Consider the following 19,695-nt stretch of genomic DNA (forward strand, 5'->3'; position numbering starts at 1 on the left):
CTGTGAGATCATGACCTGACCAATGTCAGATGCTTAACCAACTGAGCCATCCGGGCACCCCCAAGCCTGATCTTTATTTACCTTACCTTCATTCTCTGCCCAAGTCTCCACCCCCGCTTTTTTTTTTTTTTTTTTTTTTAGAGAGAGAGAGAGAGAATCTTAAGCGGGTTCCACACTCAGTGCGGATCCTATGACCCTGGGATCATGACCTGAGCCAAAAACAATTCAGTTGCTTAACCGACTGAGCCACCCAGGTGCCTCAACCGCTTGTCTCTTTATCCACAGTCCAGGGTGGGCTGGGAGGAGTTATTTGGAATGTTGACCCAGCTTAAGTGTGGGTTAAAGCTTCTTCCCTAGATGAAAAGGGCATTTTAGCCTCCCCCTCCCCCCCACTCCTGCCTTCCCTTAACACACTACAGTGGAGAGGAGGAGGAGACAGACAATTCTTTGCTTATAGATACAGAGTGTATTTCAGTGGCGTTCTTCCCCACCTGCACATTAATGAAAATGACAGCAGTCTTCTTCAAGGGGTGCAGATGTTGGGGAGCCTACAAAGTCTTGATTGTTTTGGGTCTTCTTGAGCAGACCAACGTTTCCCTCTGAGTTGAGAGTTGAGACCTAGGGCAAGTTCCCTGGTTGGGTAGCAAAAGCCACTATGGGACAGTGCCGAGGGCAGTGGCGGGGGTGGCTCAGGACTGAGGCAGAGTGGAGTTGCTGGGAGTGGGAGCGGTGCCGGAGTTTACTGTCTGGGGAATGGAGACCATCCAAGAAGGCCAGGCACACCTGCTTCTCAGTGGGGGAAGATTGGGCCTTGGAGTCCCCTCCTGTTTTCTCTGTCTTGGTTCGCCCTGTGGGACTTTTGGCTGGAGCCAGGCTCTTTTCTACATTTTCTCTTCTGGTATTGGCTGCCTTCGCAGCTGTAAAGAACATGGATTCCTCATGCCCTTTGCCTTTTGTCTTGGTGTTAAAACAGTGCAGAAAGGATTTCATCTTACTTCTCAAGCCAGATTCTGTAAGGCTGGGCCTCTTATTAGTATGGACTGGCATCACCTGCCGCTGAAAAACTTGACCTTTCAAAGTTTGGCCCTGCAAAGGCTTGCCCTGAATGAGTTGGCCCAGGATAGACTGGCCCTTTGATGCCTGGGGCACCATAGGCTGGGCATTCTTAGAAATCATTGCTGGTTTGAGAAGGACATTGAGCTTGGTTTGACTGTCCTGCAGGTCATTCTTCTTAGATTCCTTCCCCCTGGGGATTCTTGGAGGTGGCTCTGGAAGCTTAATCTGAGGGTGCTGGGTACTATGTTCACAGAAAGCATCAAGATGAAAGCTATGGCTTTGTTGCCAGGGACTGCATGGTGTCCTGTTCGTCCCTTCTGGCCTCTGGGCTGCATCAGGATGGCTTATTTCTCTTGTAGAGCAGTGCGCAAGCCCGTCATCCCCTTCTCCATGGTCCCCTGCCAATTTGGGTTTCCCTGGGTCCTTTCTCTTTTCTGCCAGCATGGGAACTTGGGCTGAGTCTTTGCTCTTGCTGGGGCTTTGGGGATCAGGGCTCCAGGGTTCCTCCAGGCTGGGGCTGTTCACACTGGCCTCAAGCTGAACACAAAGTACCTGGGCCTCTGTCATGTCGCCACTGGGTTGTGAGATCTTAGAGGCCCAGTGGGCAGAACCATGGGGTACTGCTCTGGAACTAGGTTGCTTCTGGTTCTGCTGCACTGCCTTTAAGTCAATGGCCAGCTGTTCTTTAAGGTGGAGCCATTCTGGATCTGGGGCACGAGGAACATCTGGTGGGGTGGGGAGATCCTGGAGCAATGTTTTCCCTTGGTTGTTCAGATTCCCTGGAGACTCCTGTGTGGTTGTGTTCTCTGGGATTGCTATAGTTTGTTCTCTGGACTTCCTTGCCTTTATGGGAATTCCCAGTTGTATCTCTAGGATCTTCTTTCTTAGATGGAAATTTAATTTGGCCAAGATGGGTTTCTTGAGTGTGTAGGGCCCAGAAGTCTCTGTCTGGCTTTCTAGATGCACTGTCTCAATCATTCCTTCTACCTGCTTTTCAGCCTGGAACTCATCTGCAGTGTTTGCACAGGTGTTGTTGGCATCTTCTTCTACCTGCCCTTCAGCCTGGAACTCATCTGCAATGTTTGCACAAGTGTTGTTGGCATCTTGAAAGCATGGCCCAAGACTCAGACATTTCTCTTCAGATGAGATCATCTGAGTCAGAGGTTCAGTTGGGAATTTTCCAGATCCAGGCACCATTCCTGTGATCACATCTTGGGTAGTGATTGCTGGTCCCATGGCCCTAGAAAGAGCCACATAATAAAGAGCAGGCAGCCCTGACAAGAAGGCCAGATACTTGTGCCGCAAAGTCGTCTCCAGTTTCTCAATGGCTCTCTCAGACAGGGCTTGGGACAGCTTAGGGTGTTCAGTGACAGCATCTCGTGAGGCTTGTTGCTGTTGGTCAAGGGCCATTGGCATCCAGGGTATAGCTTTCTCTTGTGGGGCAGGGTCAGTTGCTGCCTGCAGCTCCAAGGGCTTGCTTTCTGGGATGCAGGTTAAGGGAGCCACTTGCAGGTCCCCAGGAATTATGTACTGCCAAGAGCTGTATACACAAGCAGGGACCTTGCCCTGGTGGATCTGCCCACATTTGGAGTTGATGTGGCTCTGTAATATTGCCTTGGCCTGGTCAAAAAAGTGTGGCATGGGGACTGACACTGGGTCTGTGAAGGGTGAGAATGGGTCACCGGCCCCAGTAGTTTCTAGGGCTGTAGGTTGGGGAGCACTCATGTTGGCTAGGGCTGTGCTACTCCAGGACAGAGTTGACTGATCAGTGGGGGACAGGAGCAACTGGATGGACTCCTGGATCTTTTGGGGCAGGCCCCAACGATGGTGAATCAACTGCCTCTGGAGATGGAATTCCAGCAGCCTCCGGGCATGTTCCGGAAAGAAGAGTAGTTTCCTAGTGAGGACTGTGATGGGCTTCACTGGCCAAAAACTTTTCACTGTCTCTGGAGACTGGGCTTTGCCACAGGGCCTATACTGTATGGGGCTCTGGCTGTGCTGAGGTCTCTGGAAAACCGCTGGCAAACCCCACTGAAGCTGGAGCTGCTTCTGCAGCAGGTGCCACTCCAAGGCATCACACTCAGCCAGCGTCAATAATGGAACACTGATCTGAGCTTGTTGGTAATCAGATGGAGTGACCCAATTTGGGGAAGATGGGGAAGAGGGTGGGACTGATTGGGGTACAGTTTTAGGCAGCAGGGGGAGGACAGAGAGTTCCTTGAAGAGAAGAGCATCCTTCAGGGGGTGCTGGGATATGCTCCCATTTGTGGAGCAGTTTTGAGAACCTATTAATGTGTTGACCAGGGACTCACTGTGCAGAGAAGGATGGCCACAGAATAGCTGGCTGTATTTCTGCTGCAGATGGGCCACTGAGTCATGAGCCTGGTGCCCAGGATGTGGATAGAGACGATGTGATTCTTTAAGGGCTGGAGACAGCAAAGCCAGAGCCATATGGTTTGGGATTTGCTGGTGGTGGTGTCTTTGTTCTGGGTCCATAGTGGACCATTCAGAAACCCAGAAGGCCTGGGTGGGCTGGCTGCCCATAAATGGACCCCAGTTCTGGTAGGAATAGGTCCCCAGTTTTTCAACAGAGAACTTAGAAGTATCATTTGGGATGAAAGAAGCTGGTTGGTCATTTACACGTTGGCAAAAGAATGGCGGGTTTGGCATAAGCTGCCTTAGGGACTCCTCCACACGTCTGGGAAGCCCCCATCTCTGGAAATGCATCCATTTTTTCACATGTACCTCAAGAAGCCTCAGGACTTCAGGACTGAGGAATGGCAGGTTGGCAGGGAGGACAGTAACCATATGTAAGGCCATAGGGTGTGTCTGGGTAGTGAATTCATGGTTTAGGGTGTGCAGAGTGACCTGCGAATTCAAGGGCTGCTGTCCTTGGTTCCCATAGACATGATTGGGGGTGCTCTGCATCATCTCCTGCTGGTTCACTGTTAACCTAGCCTCCTCAAGTCTTGAGGAAGACATAGTCTCTTGGCCCCTAGGCACCCCAGTTATTTGAAATCCTTGCCCCAGCTGGTGGTGTTCAGCCCAGTAATTGTGTACCCTGGCTGTACCAGTCGACTGGGCAGCTGACTGTGTTAAGCATTTCTGATCTATTGATTGCAACACTGGGGGTGTTACAGATGGATATACAAGTGCTTTGGAGTGTAGGGAACATTGGTCCAGATTCTGTTCTAAAGACACATTAGACATGGACAAAATCTCTAGGCAAGAGGACCCCTGCAATGGCTCTGATGAAGGGGGACAGATCAGGGTGTTCTCACCCGCCAGCAACTGCTGAATCTCCAGAGCCATAGAATTGCAGATTTGGCAGCAGGTATCTGCACACAGGAGCCGTCGCACACTTCCCTCCTGAGGAAGCCAGCCCTGGCTGGGAAGGGAAGATGGCAACCATTACTGATGGGTTGACACCTGCCTCTTTGAATGTGTGTGGCTTGGAGATTGCCCTCCCCTAGTCCTGGAAACATTGGGGCTTGTACCCCCAGGGTATTTACTCATCTCCTCTTCCTCCAAGGAAAATGCCATTGGCAAGTTATGTTGGGCTGGGCTGAGGGCCTGGACCTTGTTGGGCAAGGTCTCAGACAGCCCATGGGAGCACAGGGCCATGACAGACTGGGAGGTGGGGTGAGTTCTCTGTTTACCTGTGTTGAGAAGCTGAACTAGGAGAAGGGAACCAGGGTGTAGGGTGGGAGCAGGGGAACCAATGTTTAGCTGATGTGGCAGCATGAAGAACATGACCAGGAGAATCTGGAGTCAGTCTCCTTTGGGGTTAAGGCCACAGCCTATATGCAGTATTTCTAAACTGTGAAAAATGACGTCTTTGTGGGAACTCTGAATTCAGAGACCATGGGGTGTCCCAGCTCCTGTTCATAGCATCCCTTCAGAGCCAGTCCCATTCTCTAGGGACTTTAAGAAGAGGATAGATGACAGGCTCTTTCCTGAGGGATGTCCCAGGAACTGGCCTCCCCTAAGACAAAACCATGGAGGTAATGTCAACAGGTTCCACAGGTCTGCCCTTGAATGATTGTAACTGTAAAGGGAATATGACAATGGAATTTAGTTATGCACATATTTGTCTATTCTCTTGACTGGATAACTTGTCTTGTGGCTGAGTGCAAACTCATGTAGAGTCTTTAATGAATTACATACTAGTGAAATCCTGAGCTCCAGGACCACTGTGAACTGAGCCCATAGCAGAACTGGGAGACTCCTCTCTCCTGAGACACCTGGTCCCCCTCTGCCCTGGCAACCCTCTCAACTGTGCTCAGTGTCCACTTGTGTCTTACTCCCACCCAGCCATTATCCCTCTCCTCATCCCTTCCCCAGGCCAAGCACAGAAATGATGATGGGCCAGGCTGGAGTTTGGAGACTGCAAAGAGCAAGTGGTCACCTTTTCATGACAGAGAGCAGCTCCCATGGCTTCTCAGCTTCTTCCCAGGAAAGTCTCCTAGCTGAGAAACCAGGAGAGAATGTTACAAGGAATGAGAGGATACAGGGGCGTCCTATGGGAAGTTGAAGGGATGTCCTATAGGAAGTTGAAGGCCTTTGAGTAAGAGGAGATTCGAAAACCCAACAGTAAATGCTCTCAGGCATGTCTGTGTACAACTTAACCAGTTGTATCATGCTGTCCTGGACCTAATCTCATTTGATCATCAAAACCACACTGTGAGTGAGGCAAGATCATCAGATGCCCATTTCATGGATCACAGAGTGATCGATGAAGTGACTTCCATAGGATTGTAAAACTAGTAAATGACACAGGAAAGGGCTTCTGTTCTAATTCCTCATTCATCATTCCCAGGAGCTGGGGTAAGGTGAATTTTGGAACATTCCCAGCCTCTGATATCCCAAGAAAATCTGGAAGAATTCGTCAGCTAGGGCAAATGGACCCTTCAGTGGTTAGAGAACCTGGCTCCTGGCACCAAGAGTCATAGAGAGACACACATCAAGGGAATTTTGCCCATGGTGAGGGGAGTCAGAACAGAGTTGGAACCTTACCTCTAAATGCTGCATCTCTTATCCTGACTCTTCGGTGACGCTTAAAGAGAAAATGTTAAGAGTATGAAGATGGGACACTTTTTTTTGGTCATCTTTAAAATAAGACAAAGCTGGGGCACCTGGGTGACTCAGTCAGTTAAGCATCCAACTATAGCTCAGGTCATGATCTCACAGTATGTGGGTTCGAGCCCTGCATTGGGCTCTGTGCTGACATCTCAGCCTAGAGCCTACTTCAGATTTCTGTGTTTCCCTCTCTCTCTACCCCTTCCCCACTCATGCTCTGTGTCTCTCTTTCAAAAATAAAATAAACATTAAAAAAATTTTTAAAAACAAAATAAGACAAAGCTAATATACATTTCCCAATCCCTTTCTATGTATGTCTATATATATATTTTTTAATTTTTTTTTCAATGTTTATTTATTTTTGGGACAGAGAGAGACAGAGCATGAACGGGGGAGGGGCAGAGAGAGAGGGAGACACAGAATCGGAAACAGGCTCCAGGCTCTGAGCCATCAGCCCAGAGCCTGACGCGGGGCTCGAACTCACGGACCGTGAGATCGTGACCTGGCTGAAGTCGGACGCTTAACCGACTGCGCCACCCAGGCGCCCCGTATGTATGTCTATATTTTATTGACTTTTCTAACTTCCCTTTCCATACTCATTTCACCTCAACATTTCTCTTCTCTGCTTGCTTCTTATTTATTTTGAGGATTTTCCATACTCGATACCTCTCATTTATTTCCCAAGTTATGCATGAGGTTTATGATGAAGCAAGAGAAAGAGTGGGACAGATTAAAGAGTGTGTAGGTATAATAGCCAACAGATTTGTGTTAAAAATGCCTATACAGACTACCAACCAGAAAAATCCCACTTTTTGGGAGGTAGTCAGATCCAGGGATTTAGAATCCATTTCATCTAGGTCTCAACCCAAGCCACATTGAGAGGTGTTTAATTTCAACTAGACTACACTGGAGGATGGTCTGGTAATGAATTATTTTTAGTCTCTGAGAAGTACCACATGAGAGTTACTGAATGCATGGTATGAAAATTGGGGGTGGTGGTGGTAAAAGGAGAGACTCTGAGATCTTAAAAGCTTATCTGAGGCTTATTAGTTTAATCATGGTCATAACGTTTCCCTACCGGGCAGCAGCTCCTTTGAGGTTCCAGCCTTAATCCATGGTAACTCCTTTTTACTTGCCAGATAATTAGGAGAATGATGAAGATGAAGACATAGACATATAAGGTATACTCGAAATCCCACAGAACAAAAGTACTTCTCAACATGGTCTAAACCTCATTAGCATGAGGAGACCAACCATCCCTATATCTAGGCATTCAGAGTCCTGGTGCCTGATGACTCCTAATGCTATGCCTTGTCATCTCCACCTCATAGATGATGGAACTAGGCCACCAGACTGCATCACAAAGACCTTCTGTTTCACAAGGCACATGCAGTGTCAAAGACTTAGGGAAGCGTATATGGTGATTTAGTCTGTAGGTGAGGGAGTCTGGTTGTCTGTAATGGTTACAGAGCCTGGGACTAAAAGTGTCTTCTCATAGACAGTGTCTATGCCTCCACTTTGTCCTCAGTCTGCACACCCTACACCAGCCTGATGTCTTGACTCTGTCGTTTACAACTATCTGGTCACCTGTCCCACAACTGAATTTCTGAGTGTTTAGGGATATAGTGCACCTTTTGAGGAAGAGTGGCTGGGACAGAGGAATCTCCACTAACTCCCCTCCCTGTACTGGAAATATAGCTGAGAAGCACACATGAGCTTAGGGAGGGCAGAGTCTGGTTATGGCTTGGGAATGGAGAACTTTGATATTAACAGGCATTGGGTGATGGAGAATCAGAAGTATATGAAGGGGACCATGGCTTATAGGAGGAAAAGGGCAAGGTGACATCTTTCAATGAGATTGTAGGAGGCAGGAAGGAATGCTTCCCAGTCTGTGTGGCCTCAAGCTTACAGATAGGTGGGAAGAGATATAAACACTGCCTTCCATGGCAGTGTATACTAATGAGATTCACTTATTGAGCTCCTTAAAAGTTGGTTTTCTAGAGCTGTTTTTAGAATTCTGTCTCCTCATGGATATGACTGCCTGCAGAGAGGGGTTAGTTAGTGGCTACTTCTGACTTAAGGTGATAAACTAGTTGCTGATCATGATTAAATCTATTCATCTACTCTGGATATATGTAGTTTGCCTGAAGGAAGCTTGTTTTTGTTTGTTATTATTTTCTTTAACCTGAAGTTTGAAACCTTTATCAGGCCAGTAGTTTTCTAATTCATTCCCAGGGCCCAACACTTCTATTCTCTTCCCATTTATTTATACATATATGCTACCTGCTTGACCTCTGTGGTTTTTGGCATATTTCCCCAACAACTGAATTTCTGAATTTCCTTCAGAATCTTACCCTGGTAACAGCAGTCTCACAGCCAAAAAACCCCTGTGCTCAAAATCTCTGAAGAAGCTATTTTGGTCCCTCCTCCAACATCCAGTCCTCCACTCTGCTGGCATGGTGAGCCTTTACTTTGTGTTCATCCCTAAGATGGGCAGTGTCAAAGGTACAAAGACATTTGAGTCATTGTTGCCTTCTTGCTCTCCAGACACTTAACTGTCTGGTTTCCAAGATAAGACTAATTCACAAAAACAGGAGCCAATAATCTAGAACAATCAGAACTATACACTCATTTGCAAAGCCTAGGTTATAAACATCCCATTTCAGAGGAGAGAAACCATAGTGATGATCAGGGTGGTCAGAGAGGGCTCCTGGGTAAAGTGACATAGGAGTTGGGTCTAAAAGTGCAGGCTGTGGGGGAAGGAGCATGTTGCAGTTGGGAGAGAAACTTACAAACAAATGCAGAACACAGAGCAATGGGCTATGGAGTGCATTTGGTGGTAAGAAATGCAGTCTATCTCTAGCAGAGGTGTAGATGGGTGGATGGGAGAGGACCTGTGGTGAAAGATTAGAGTAGCAGGGATGAGGTCTCTTGCTGGAGGACCAGTGCATGTAAGTGATTTTAATCACTGAAATTGTATTTTAAAAAGTATATATATATATATATATATATATATATATATATCTACTTTAAAAAAAATATATATATATTCAGTGGACAGAATAAGGTATATAGTAAATATGTCTTTGCTCACACTTGTCTCTCATTCCCCAGTTTTCCTTCTCAAGCCAGTTATTCCTATCAGATTTCTGTGTATCTTTCCAAACTAGTCTAACATAGCCAAAAACAAATGAATTATGTTTTTCTTCACAAATGGAAGTGTAGTATGAACAGTTTCCCCTTTTATTTCATTTATTTTTTTTCAGTATATGAAATTTATTGTCAAATTGGTTTCCATACAACACCCAGTGCTCATCCCAAAAGGTGCCCTTTTATTTCATTTAATAATATACATAATCTTATAATACCATTATGTTAATGACTGCTGTAATGTCTTCCTTGATATGACTATAACACAACTCATCTTCAATTCTGTATTAATGGATATATAGTTATTCACAGTCTTTTGTTCTGAATAATAATGTTGACACAAACCTCATATATATTTATAAATCTATGTACACATGTAGGAAAAATTCCTGTGAGTGAATTGACATGTTAACAATATTAAGTCTTCTGATCCATGGATATGGTACATCTTTCCATTTATTTAGGGTAGCTTTAATTTCTCTCAAAAGTGTTTTATACTATTTCGTACAAGTCTTGCACATATTTTGTGCATTTATCCCTATTTCACATTTTATGATGCTATTATAAGTGATATTGCTTTTTAATTTTAATTTCTAATTTTTATTGTTAGTATGTAGAAATAGAGTTTGTTTGGATATCTTTGTTATATCCTGCAATCTTGTTAAATTCACATATTAGTTGTAATAGTTTTTTTCAGTAAATTCTTTTCTTTTTTTTTTTAATTTTTTTTTTCAACGTTTATTTATTTTTGGGACAGAGAAAGACAGAGCATGAACGGGGGAGGGGCAGAGAGAGAGGGAGACACAGAATCGGAAACAGGCTCCAGGCTCTGAGCCATCAGCCCAGAGCCCGACGCGGGGCTCGAACTCACGGACCGCGAGATCGTGACCTGGCTGAAGTCGGACGCTTAACCGACTGCGCCACCCAGGCGCCCCTCAGTAAATTCTTTAGTATTTTCCAGAATGATGATAATGTTGTCTGACAAATTTATATCTTCTTTTCCAATTTGAATGCCATTTATTTCTCTTTTTTACCTTATTACACTGATTAGAAAATTTACTATAATGTTGAATAGAAGTGGTGAGAGTAGACATTTTTGCCTGAACTTTGAACTGAACTTAGGGGGGAGGCATTATTTTTCCATTCTGCTCCTCAGACTTGATAATTTCAAATGTACTATCTTTATGTCTGCTGATTTTTTCTTCTGCCTGCCCAAATCTGCCATTAAATTCCTCTAGTGAACCTTTCCATTTACTTACTGTATTTTTCAGGTTCAGATTTTCTTTTTTTTTTTTTTTTTAATAATTTCTATCTTGGGGCACCTAGGTGGCTTAGTCAGTTAAGCATCCAACTTCGGGTAAGGTCATGATCTCATGGTTCATGAGTTTGAGCCCCGTGTCAGGCTCTGTGCTGACAGCTTAGAGTCTGGAGCCTGTTTTGAATTCCTTGTCTCCATCTCTCTCTCTCCCTCCCATGCTCATGTTCTGTCTCTCTCAAAAGTAAATAATCATTAAAAAAATTTTTTTAAAGTGATTTCTATCTCTTTGTTGATATTCTCATTTGCTCATTTCTGATTTCCTCTAGTTCTTCATCTGTGTTTTCCTTTAGTTCTTTGAACATATATAAGATAGTTGTTTTACCAGACCACTTTCTTACACTATACACAAAAATAAATTCAAAATGGATGAAAGACCTAAATGTGAGACAAGAAACCATCAAAATCTAGAGGAGAACACAGGGAGCAACCTCTTTGACCTTGGCTTGAGCAACTTCTTACCTCGCTGAAGGCAAGGGAAACAAAAGCAAACATGAACTATTGGGACTTCATCAAGACAAAAGTTTCTGCACAACAAAGGAAACAATCAACAAAACTAAAAGGCAGCCTGTGGAATAGGAGTAGGTATTTGCAAACAACATATCTGATAAAGGGTTAGTATCCAAAATCTATAAAGAACCCATCAAACTCAACACCCCAAAATCAAACAGACCAGTTAAGAAATGGGCAGGTGTACTTGTGTGGCTCAGTTGGTTAAGTGTCCAACTTTGGCTCAGGTCATGCATGATCTCACAGCTCGTGAGTTCAAGACCTGCATTGGGTTCTGTGCTGACAGCTCAGAGCCTGGAGCCTGCTTTGAATTCTGTGTCTCCATCTCTCTCTTTGCCCCTCCCCTGCTCCTGCTTGCTCTCTTGCTCTCTCTCTCTCTCAAAAATAAGTAAGCATTAATTTTTTTTAAAAAAAGAAATTGGCAAAAAACATGAATAGACACTTTTTTCCAAAGAAGACATCCAGATGGCTAACAGACATATTAAAAGATGCTCAACGAGAGAAAGAGAGCGCGTGCACACACACACACACACACACACATACACAAAGCGGGGGCGAGGGGAAGAGAGGGAGAGACAGAATCCCAAGTAGGCTCTGTACCTTCAGTGCAGAGCCTGATGCAGAGCTCAAACTCGCAAACCTTGAGATCAGGACCTGAACTGAGATCAAGAGTCTAATGCTTAACTGACTGAGCCACCCAAGCATCCCCTTAATATTTCTAAGTTGAAATATTTTAGCCTTTGGGGCCATACAGTCTCCCAAAACTACTCAATTATGCTGATGTGGCCAGAAAACAGCCCAACACTAGATAAACAAATGGGGTTGGTTGTTCCAATAAAACTTTGTTTACAAACACAGGTAGCCAGCCCATAGGCCATGGTTTGCCAACCCCATTAAATGTTGTGTGCTTCAGTAGTTTGTGTCTCCTCACTGCTGAGTAGGATGCCATGGTAGGAATGTGCCAGTTTATTTATCATTTGCCAGCTGATGATCACCAGGGATGCTTCTAGTTTCTAACTATCGTGAGTAAAGCCTCTAAGAACACTCTTGTACAAAAAAAAAAGATGCTCAACATCACTCATCATCAGAGAAATATAAATAAAAAACACATTGAGGTACCACCTCATACTTGTCAGAATGGCTAAAGTTAACAACACAAGAAACAACAGGTGTTGGCAAGGATGTGGAGAAAGGGGAACCCTCTTGTATGGCTGGTGGGAATGCAAACTGGCACAGACACTCTGGAGAACAGTATTGAGGTTCCTCAAAAAAACAAAAATAGAACTACCCTATGATCCAGCAATTGTACTATTAGGTATTTACCCAACAGATACAAAAATATATATTCGAAGGGGTCCATGCACCCCAATGTTTACAGCAGCATTATCAATGATAGCCAAAGTATGGAAAGAGCCCAAATGTCTGTTGACTGATGACTGGATAAAGAATATGTGGTATTGGGGCGCCTGGGTAGCTCAGTCGGTTAAGCGTCCAACTTCAGCTCAGGTCGTGATCTTGTGGTCCGTGAGTTCGAGCCCCGTGTCAGGCTCTGTGCTGACAGCTCAGAGCCTGGAGCCTGTTTCAGATTCTGTGTCTTCCTCTCTCTGACCCTCCCCCATTCATGCTCTGTCTCTCTCTGTCTCAAAAATAAATAAAGGTTAAAAAAATAAAAATAAATAAAATAAAAAGGATATGTGGTGTATATATATACAATGGAATGTTACTCAGCCATCAAAAAGAATGAAATCTTGCCATTTGCAATGACATGGGTGGAGCTAGAATGTATTGTGCTAAGCAAAATAAGTCAATCAGAGAAAGACAAATACTATATGATTTCAATCATATGTAGAATTTAAGAAACAAAACAAATTAACATATGGGAAGGGGGAGGGGAGAAGAGAAGGAAACAAACCATAAGAGACTCTTAACAGTAGAGAACAAATTGAGGTTTGATAGAGGGAGGTAGGTGGGAGATGGGTATTAAGGAGGATATTTGTTGTGATGAGCACAGGGTGTTGTATGTAAGTGATGAATTCTCCTGAAACCAATATTTCATTGTATCCTAATGAAAATTTAAAGATAGTTTTTTTTAACATTTATTTTGAGAGCATATGCATGTGTGCACAAGCAGAAAAGGAGCAGAGAGAGAGGTGGGGGAGAGAGAGAATCCCAAGCAGGCTCCAGGCTGTCAGTGCAGAGCCCAGTGCAGGGCTTGATCCCATGAACTGTGAGATCATGACCTGAGCCAAAACCAAGAGTCAGATGCTTAACAATCCAGGCAACCCAAAGATAGTTGTTTTAAAATCTTTGTCTAGTTAGTCTAATGCCTGTGCTTATTTAGGGACACTTTCTGCCATGTTATTTTCTTTCTTTAAATGGGCCATACTCTCCTGTTTCTTTGTATTCCTTGTAGTTTTCTCTTTTCTTTCTTTCTTTCTTTCTTTCTTTCTTTCTTTCTTTCTTTCTTTCTTTCTTTCTTTCTTTCTTTCTTTCTTTTTGAAAATTGGGCATTTGTGAAAACAGCTACCTCTCTTAGTCTTTGCAGACTTGCTTTATCCTGGAGTAGTCCTTTTCTAATTAGCTGGACATGCTCTGAGCCTACGGATAAGCTCAAGGTAAAAATGTAAGGTTTTTACAGGTCTTTTCTGAAGCCTGTCTTGACTGGGCCTGATCATGGCTTTTTCAATTCCCTTGTACACATGGATGCTTCTAAATGTCTCAGTCTTTCAAAGAATCTCACTCCAGCTTATCTTTGGGGCCTTTTATGGTCTATTTTATGTCTGTACTCATAATCTTTTGTCCATGGGGTTTGTAGTCCCCTTGCAGCGTTCATGAGTAGCATCTACTTCTTCTCTCTGCATGAACTCCAAATTAGGGGAGGTAGATCAGCCCTTCAGACAGCTCCCAGATAGGTTCAAATGTTCACATAAAGTCTGCTCTGCTTCCTTTGGTTTGAGGAAGGGAATTGGTGGTTGGGTTGCCACTCCCTCTAGATCAAAACCTTACCCCACTGGGGAAGGGGTGTGGCAAAGGCAAGTAAAAACATCATAAAATTTCTACAGTTTTTAATGTGATTTTTTTAATGTTTATTTATTTTTGAGACAGAGAGACTAAGCATGAACGGGGGAGGGGCAGAGAGAGAGGGAGACACAGAATATGAAGCAGGCTCCAGGCTCTGAGCTGTCAGCACAGAGCCCGACGCAGGGCTCAAACTCACAGACTGTGAGATCATGACCTGAGCTGAAGTTGGAGGCTCAACCGACTGAACCAGCCAGGCGCCCTGAATGTGATTTTTTTAATTGTACATTTTCTTGGTTGCTATAGACCTTTGACTATTTTCCAGAGCTCCTATAAAGTTATTACAGTTGTCAGTTTCTGTTTGTTTTTTGATGTTTCCATGGGAGAGTGAGGATTTGGAATTTCCTAGTCCCCACATTTTCCTATAAATATTGTTGAGCTTTGTTTTATAATTCAGTTAAGTTACTTGGAAACAGTTTGATCCTTTCAGGTATTCCTTATAAACCTTATTAGGCAGATCCTACCAACATTCAGTCCAGGATTAATTTTTACTTACTACCGAGGCAAGGCCTTTGTTTATACTCTATCCAATGTCCCATTTATTTTGAAGTTTTCTACTTTATCTGTTGGAATACATACTCTATCTACCTCTGTGTGATCTCTGACTATTATGCCTTTCTGTCTTTTCATGTTTTTAAAAAAAATCTTATCTCAGGTACTTTTCTTTTATACATGTACTGACTAGTCCTCTGCTGAACACTTGAAGGAGACCCTCTTCAGATCTCAGGAGTTCTCTGTCCATCCCTTTCTTCTTAGATACTATGCCTTGGCCATCTCTGACTCCCAGCCCCATCTTCTCAACTCATAGACTGTCTAGTTCTACCTGAGCTCCTTCTTACTATACCACAAACTGAGAACTTTGTCCAGGCCATAAGCTTACACCATTGCAGGGCTCACCTCATTGTTTTCCCATCTCTCAGTGATCACTAGCATTTGTTGCTTGGTGTCTAATGTCTTAAGAGCTATTGTATATTTTGTTTAGTTCTGTTGTTGCTGTAGATAGTAGGGTAAATGTGGCCCTGTTACTCTATCTTGACTATAAGTGAGAGTCTCAGCAGAGTTGTAAAGTTTTCTTTCTATGGTTCCTGCTCTATTTTAATTAGGATTCATTCCTGTTTTTATTTTATTTTTGCTATTGTAAATAAGTGCTGTTCAATTCTATTTACTAACTTCATAAAAAGGATTAAAATTTTTAGTTTATTTTCTTTGGTTTCCATCATCAGAACACAATAATTTTTATATCTTTTATTCTAATTTTTATTTCTCTTTTTTCCTTGTCTAATTTTATTGGCTAGCACAGAATTGACCTGCTCCTGACTTTAGTGAAAATGTAGATATTGATGATTATTGCAGTGAGATTTTTAAAAATTATTAAAGAAGATGTGGTGTGTATATGTGTGTACATACACACACACACACACACACGCACAATGGAATATTACTCAGCCATAAAAAGAATGAAATCTTGTCATTTGTAATGACATGTATGGAGCTAGACAATATTATGCTAAATGAGATAAGCAAGTCAGAGAAAGACAAATACCATAGGATTTCACTCATTTGTGGGATTTAAGAAAAACCAAACAAGCAAAGGGGAAAAAACAAAGGAGAGAGGCAAACCAAGAAATAGACTCTTAACTATAGAGATCAAACTGATGGTTACCAGAGGGGAAGTGGGTAGAGGGATGGTTAAATATGTGATGGGGCTTAAGGAATGCACTTGTTGTGATGAACACCAGGTGTTGTATATAAGTGTTGAATCACTAAACTGTACTCCGGAAACAAAATACTACACTGTATTTTAACTAACTGGAATTTAAACAAAAACTAAAATAAAAAAAAATTGTATGTGTGTGTCTGTTGGGTATGTAAGTGAGTGTGTAATCATGTTAGGGGTTCTATTTTATATACAATTCCTATGAAGAGTAGTTGTTGAATCCACTTCAGATAATAATGGAGTAACTGAACTTCATTATCCCTCTGGTTGTAAAGAAATACAAAATTAGACAAAATACATGCACAAATTGTTTGGACAGTAGGCACAGTGGACTTTGGCCTTTTAGACAGAAGAAACACATGAGGAAAGCTGCACAATTGCCCCAGCTTTGCCTGGGGGCACCTTGCGGACTATAGCGCCAGAACGAGGCCCAAACAGAGCACCATTATATTGCTGTGCTCTGGAAGTAGAGACAAGTCCTTCTGGCTTTTGAGTTTTTCTGCACCTGTGCAGAAAAGGAGCACTGGAAATGTGGATAGTGTGTTCTTTAAGTCTCTGGCTGAATGATAATCTGCACATGTATAGAATGAGATTCTGTAAGATCTAGTTAAGGGCAGCTGCTAGAGAGGTGTGAGCTGAACTGAATTTCTGGAGGCCCCACAGTTCTATTAGACATAGGAGTCCAGTGGGGAAGTCACTGGACATCATGGACACTCAATGGGCCCTCCAGAAAGGCCATACTGTAGGATAGGACCACTCTAGACCTAGATAAGGGCCACTCTAGTCCCACAATAACAAAGGTTAGAAAAATCCTTGAAAAAAGTTTTTTTTTTTAATTTTTTTTTAATGTTTTATTCATTTTTGAGACAGAGAGAGACAGAGCATGAACGGGGGAGGGGCAGAGAGAGAGGGAGACACAGAATTAGAAGCAGGCTCCAGGCTCTGAGCCATCAGCCCAGAGCCCGACACGGGGCTCGAACTCACGGACCGCGAGATCGTGACCTGGCTGAAGTCGGACGCTTAACCGACTGCGCCACCCAGGCGCCCCGAAAAAAGAGTTATTGATGCTAATATATTAACTGTGTGCAAAAACAAACCTCTGTATTCTCTAAATGTGAGGCAAAGGTACGAAAGTTATAAGATTAGCTTTGAACATCTTCATATGCCATAAAGTATAGAAGTGCTCAAAGAATCATGAAGACATCAAAAGGGCACAGCAGCCACCTTAAAGTCGCTGCCACTGACCAAGTATTGGACAATTTGAGCATCAGAATAAAGACTGATAATAATGAATTATAACATATTGAATGGAATGAAATAAGAATTAGTTTATACTGATATAAATAAATATGAGAGAAAGGAAAGTTCCTTATAGAAGAATGCCAACTTACAAATATAGAAGGAATGATGATGTTAGAAAGTCTAGGGGCGCCTGGGTGGCGCAGTCGGTTAAGCGTCCGACTTCGGCCAGGTCACGATCTCGCGGTCCGGGAGTTCGAGCCCCGCGTCAGGCTCTGGGCTGATGGCTCGGAGCCTGGAGCCTGTTTCCGATTCTGTCTCTCCCTCTCTCTCTGCCCCTCCCCTGTTCATGCTCTGTCTCTCTCTGTCCCAAAAATAAATAAACGTTGAAAAAAAAAAAAAAATTTAAAAAAAAAAAAAAAAAAAAAAAAAAAAGAAAGTCTATAATTGCTCCAGCTAGTGTGTGAAAGTTTGAGGAAGGAAGGAGTATTTTCATAGATTCATTGTGTCTTTCCACAAGTTAAGGAACCACCTTAGCCAAATCAAACATCGTCAATATTGGGACAAATACAAATCAAATCACATGCCTCCTGCTTTAATGCATTGAGAACACAGTATCACTTCTGTTGTATAATGGTCAAAAAGGAAAACTTTAATCTAATCATGAAGAAACATTGGACAAATGGAGGGATATCCTACAAAACAACTGGCCTGTACTCTTCTAACAGTAAGAGACAAGACAACTAAATGCAATGCATGAGGAGAAAATTAGCTATAAAAGACATTAGGGGAGTTATTATCAGTTTTGCTCTTTAGAAATCACTTTAGTTGCTTTTTGGTGGAAAGACTTTAGGGGAGCAAGAATAGACAAGAGACCATTAGGATGCTGTAACTAGCTCAAACTAGACATGGTTGGAGTTTAGATGGGATTTTTAGCAGTAGATTTGGTAAGAACTTGTGAAATGTAGGATGTATTTTGGAAACTCTTCTATTGGTGGATTGAATGTTGTGTGTTAAGGTAAAAGAAAGAATTAAGGAATATCTCTAGGTTATTATTGGCCTGAGGAATTGGGTGGGTGGTGCTATTTAATGATAAAATAAAGGCTTGGGGTATATGGATTTTGGGGGATGGAGGTCTCACCTAGAAATATAAACTTAAAAGTCAGTAGCTAGACATAATTGGAACTGTGTGGCCAGATAAAATCTTGGAGAAGGTACAACTAGAGAAGAAAAGAAAATTAAGCAGGCCAAACAATTTAAGGTCAGGTAGAGGAGGAAGAGCCAGAAAAGGAAATCAGAAGGAATGGATGGTGAGTTTGAAGTAAAAAAGAGGGTGTAGGCTTCTAGAAGCTTTAGGAAGAAAGTATTTCAAAGTAAGGGGAATAGTCAGCTGTTTCAAATGCTATTGAAAGGCCTAGTAAGAATAAAACAGAAAATGATCATTGATTTTGGTAAGATATGACTCATTTGTGACTCTGACAAGGTCCATTCTTGTAGAGCCATGGGGAAAAAAAGCCTGGTTAGAGGAGGTTCAGCAAACAAGTGAAAAAGTAGGGCAAATGAGTACAAATTTTAAAGAAATTTTGCTGTAAAGGAAAAACAAAAGAATTGCAAAAGAATTGTTTGGTAACTAGAAAGGGTATAGGATAAAGGGAAGTGTGTGTGTGTGTGTGTGTGTGTGTGTGTGTGTGTGTGTGTGTGTGTAGGGGGGAAAGGAGGGAAGGAGGGAGAGTGGGAGAGAAGGAGGGAGGAAGGGAGAAATTTGATAGTACTACTACATATTTGTGTGTTGAGAATTATCTAGATAGGAAGAAATTGATGGAAAGATGGAGGGACTACTTGATGCAGTTTAGTGTAGAGAATAAGGAATATTATGTGAATACAGAAGGAGGAATTTTGGTAGAATTTGTAATGAGAAAATGAGAAAATTTCTTTTCCAAATATACTTATTTTCTATATGAAATTATAGTTGTTCTTCACCTGAGTGTTAGGGGGGGAAAGTGGTATAGATATAAAGAAAGTGAGAATGGGAAATGGTTGACTTGGAAGAATTATGGTAATAAATGTAATATGAATCCAGTCAGCATTGTTAAATGGTTTTCTCCTCCAAGATTCAGCAGCTGTGTGAACTAGAGATTATTTAGTTTGGCCAGAATATGATTTTTACCAGGCAAGAATTACGGACAGAAAAGAGAAGCAAGGGGCTTTAAAAAAGACCATATTAGTGCTAGGCCATGGACCCTAGGATGACTAAGAAAAGTGATAAGGATGTAGCGTGGTGAAAAAGTTAAATTATTGAACTGGAATTCATAATAGCTAAATAAACTGAAACAACACAGGGGTCCATCAATTGAACAGATAAATAAAACATGCCATATCTATAAGATGAAATATTATTTAGCAAATAAAGTACTGATATATGCTACAACATGGGTGAAGTGTGGAAACATTATGCCAAGTGAAGGAGCCAGTCGCCAAAGACCACAATTGTATTATTACAATACATTTGACAATATATTATTCAATTTATATGAAATGTCCAGAAAAAGGC

The 19,695-nt window shown here is 42.6% G+C and overlaps 1 protein-coding gene and 1 long non-coding RNA gene across 4 annotated transcripts in view; one reads left to right on the forward strand and one right to left on the reverse strand.

The window, feature by feature from the left end:
- LOC123593089 overlaps positions 1 to 19,695 on the forward strand; it is a 179,505-nt gene that overhangs the window by 79,206 nt on the left and 80,604 nt on the right. The window lies entirely within an intron of this gene.
- On the reverse strand, positions 447 to 8,347 carry FAM205A (family with sequence similarity 205 member A). The gene is made up of 4 exons (XM_045468599.1): positions 7,214 to 8,347; positions 6,073 to 6,112; positions 5,465 to 5,525; positions 447 to 4,444 (listed from the first exon to the last, which is right to left on the reverse strand). The coding sequence occupies exons 1-4, from the start codon at positions 7,355 to 7,357 to the stop codon at positions 619 to 621; spliced, it is 4,071 nt and encodes a 1,356-aa protein (XP_045324555.1). The 5' UTR covers positions 7,358 to 8,347; the 3' UTR covers positions 447 to 618.

Source organism: Leopardus geoffroyi, chromosome D4 (genome assembly GCF_018350155.1).
Source record: "Leopardus geoffroyi isolate Oge1 chromosome D4, O.geoffroyi_Oge1_pat1.0, whole genome shotgun sequence".
Lineage (NCBI taxonomy): Eukaryota > Metazoa > Chordata > Mammalia > Carnivora > Felidae > Leopardus > Leopardus geoffroyi.

Bases quoted from the DNA above. Each gene is read 5' to 3' on its own strand.
- FAM205A (XM_045468599.1), bottom strand. From the start codon at position 7,357: ATGTTGAGAAGTACTTTTGTTCTGTGGGATTTCGAGTATACCTTATAT. The intron at 6,113-7,213 runs GTAGGGAAACGT...TTTCTCTTTAAG, and splicing joins CTCAAAGGAGCTGCTGCCCG to CGTCACCGAAGAGTCAGGAT. The intron at 5,526-6,072 runs GTAAGGTTCCAA...CTGGTTTCTCAG, and splicing joins AAGAGATGCAGCATTTAGAG to CTAGGAGACTTTCCTGGGAA.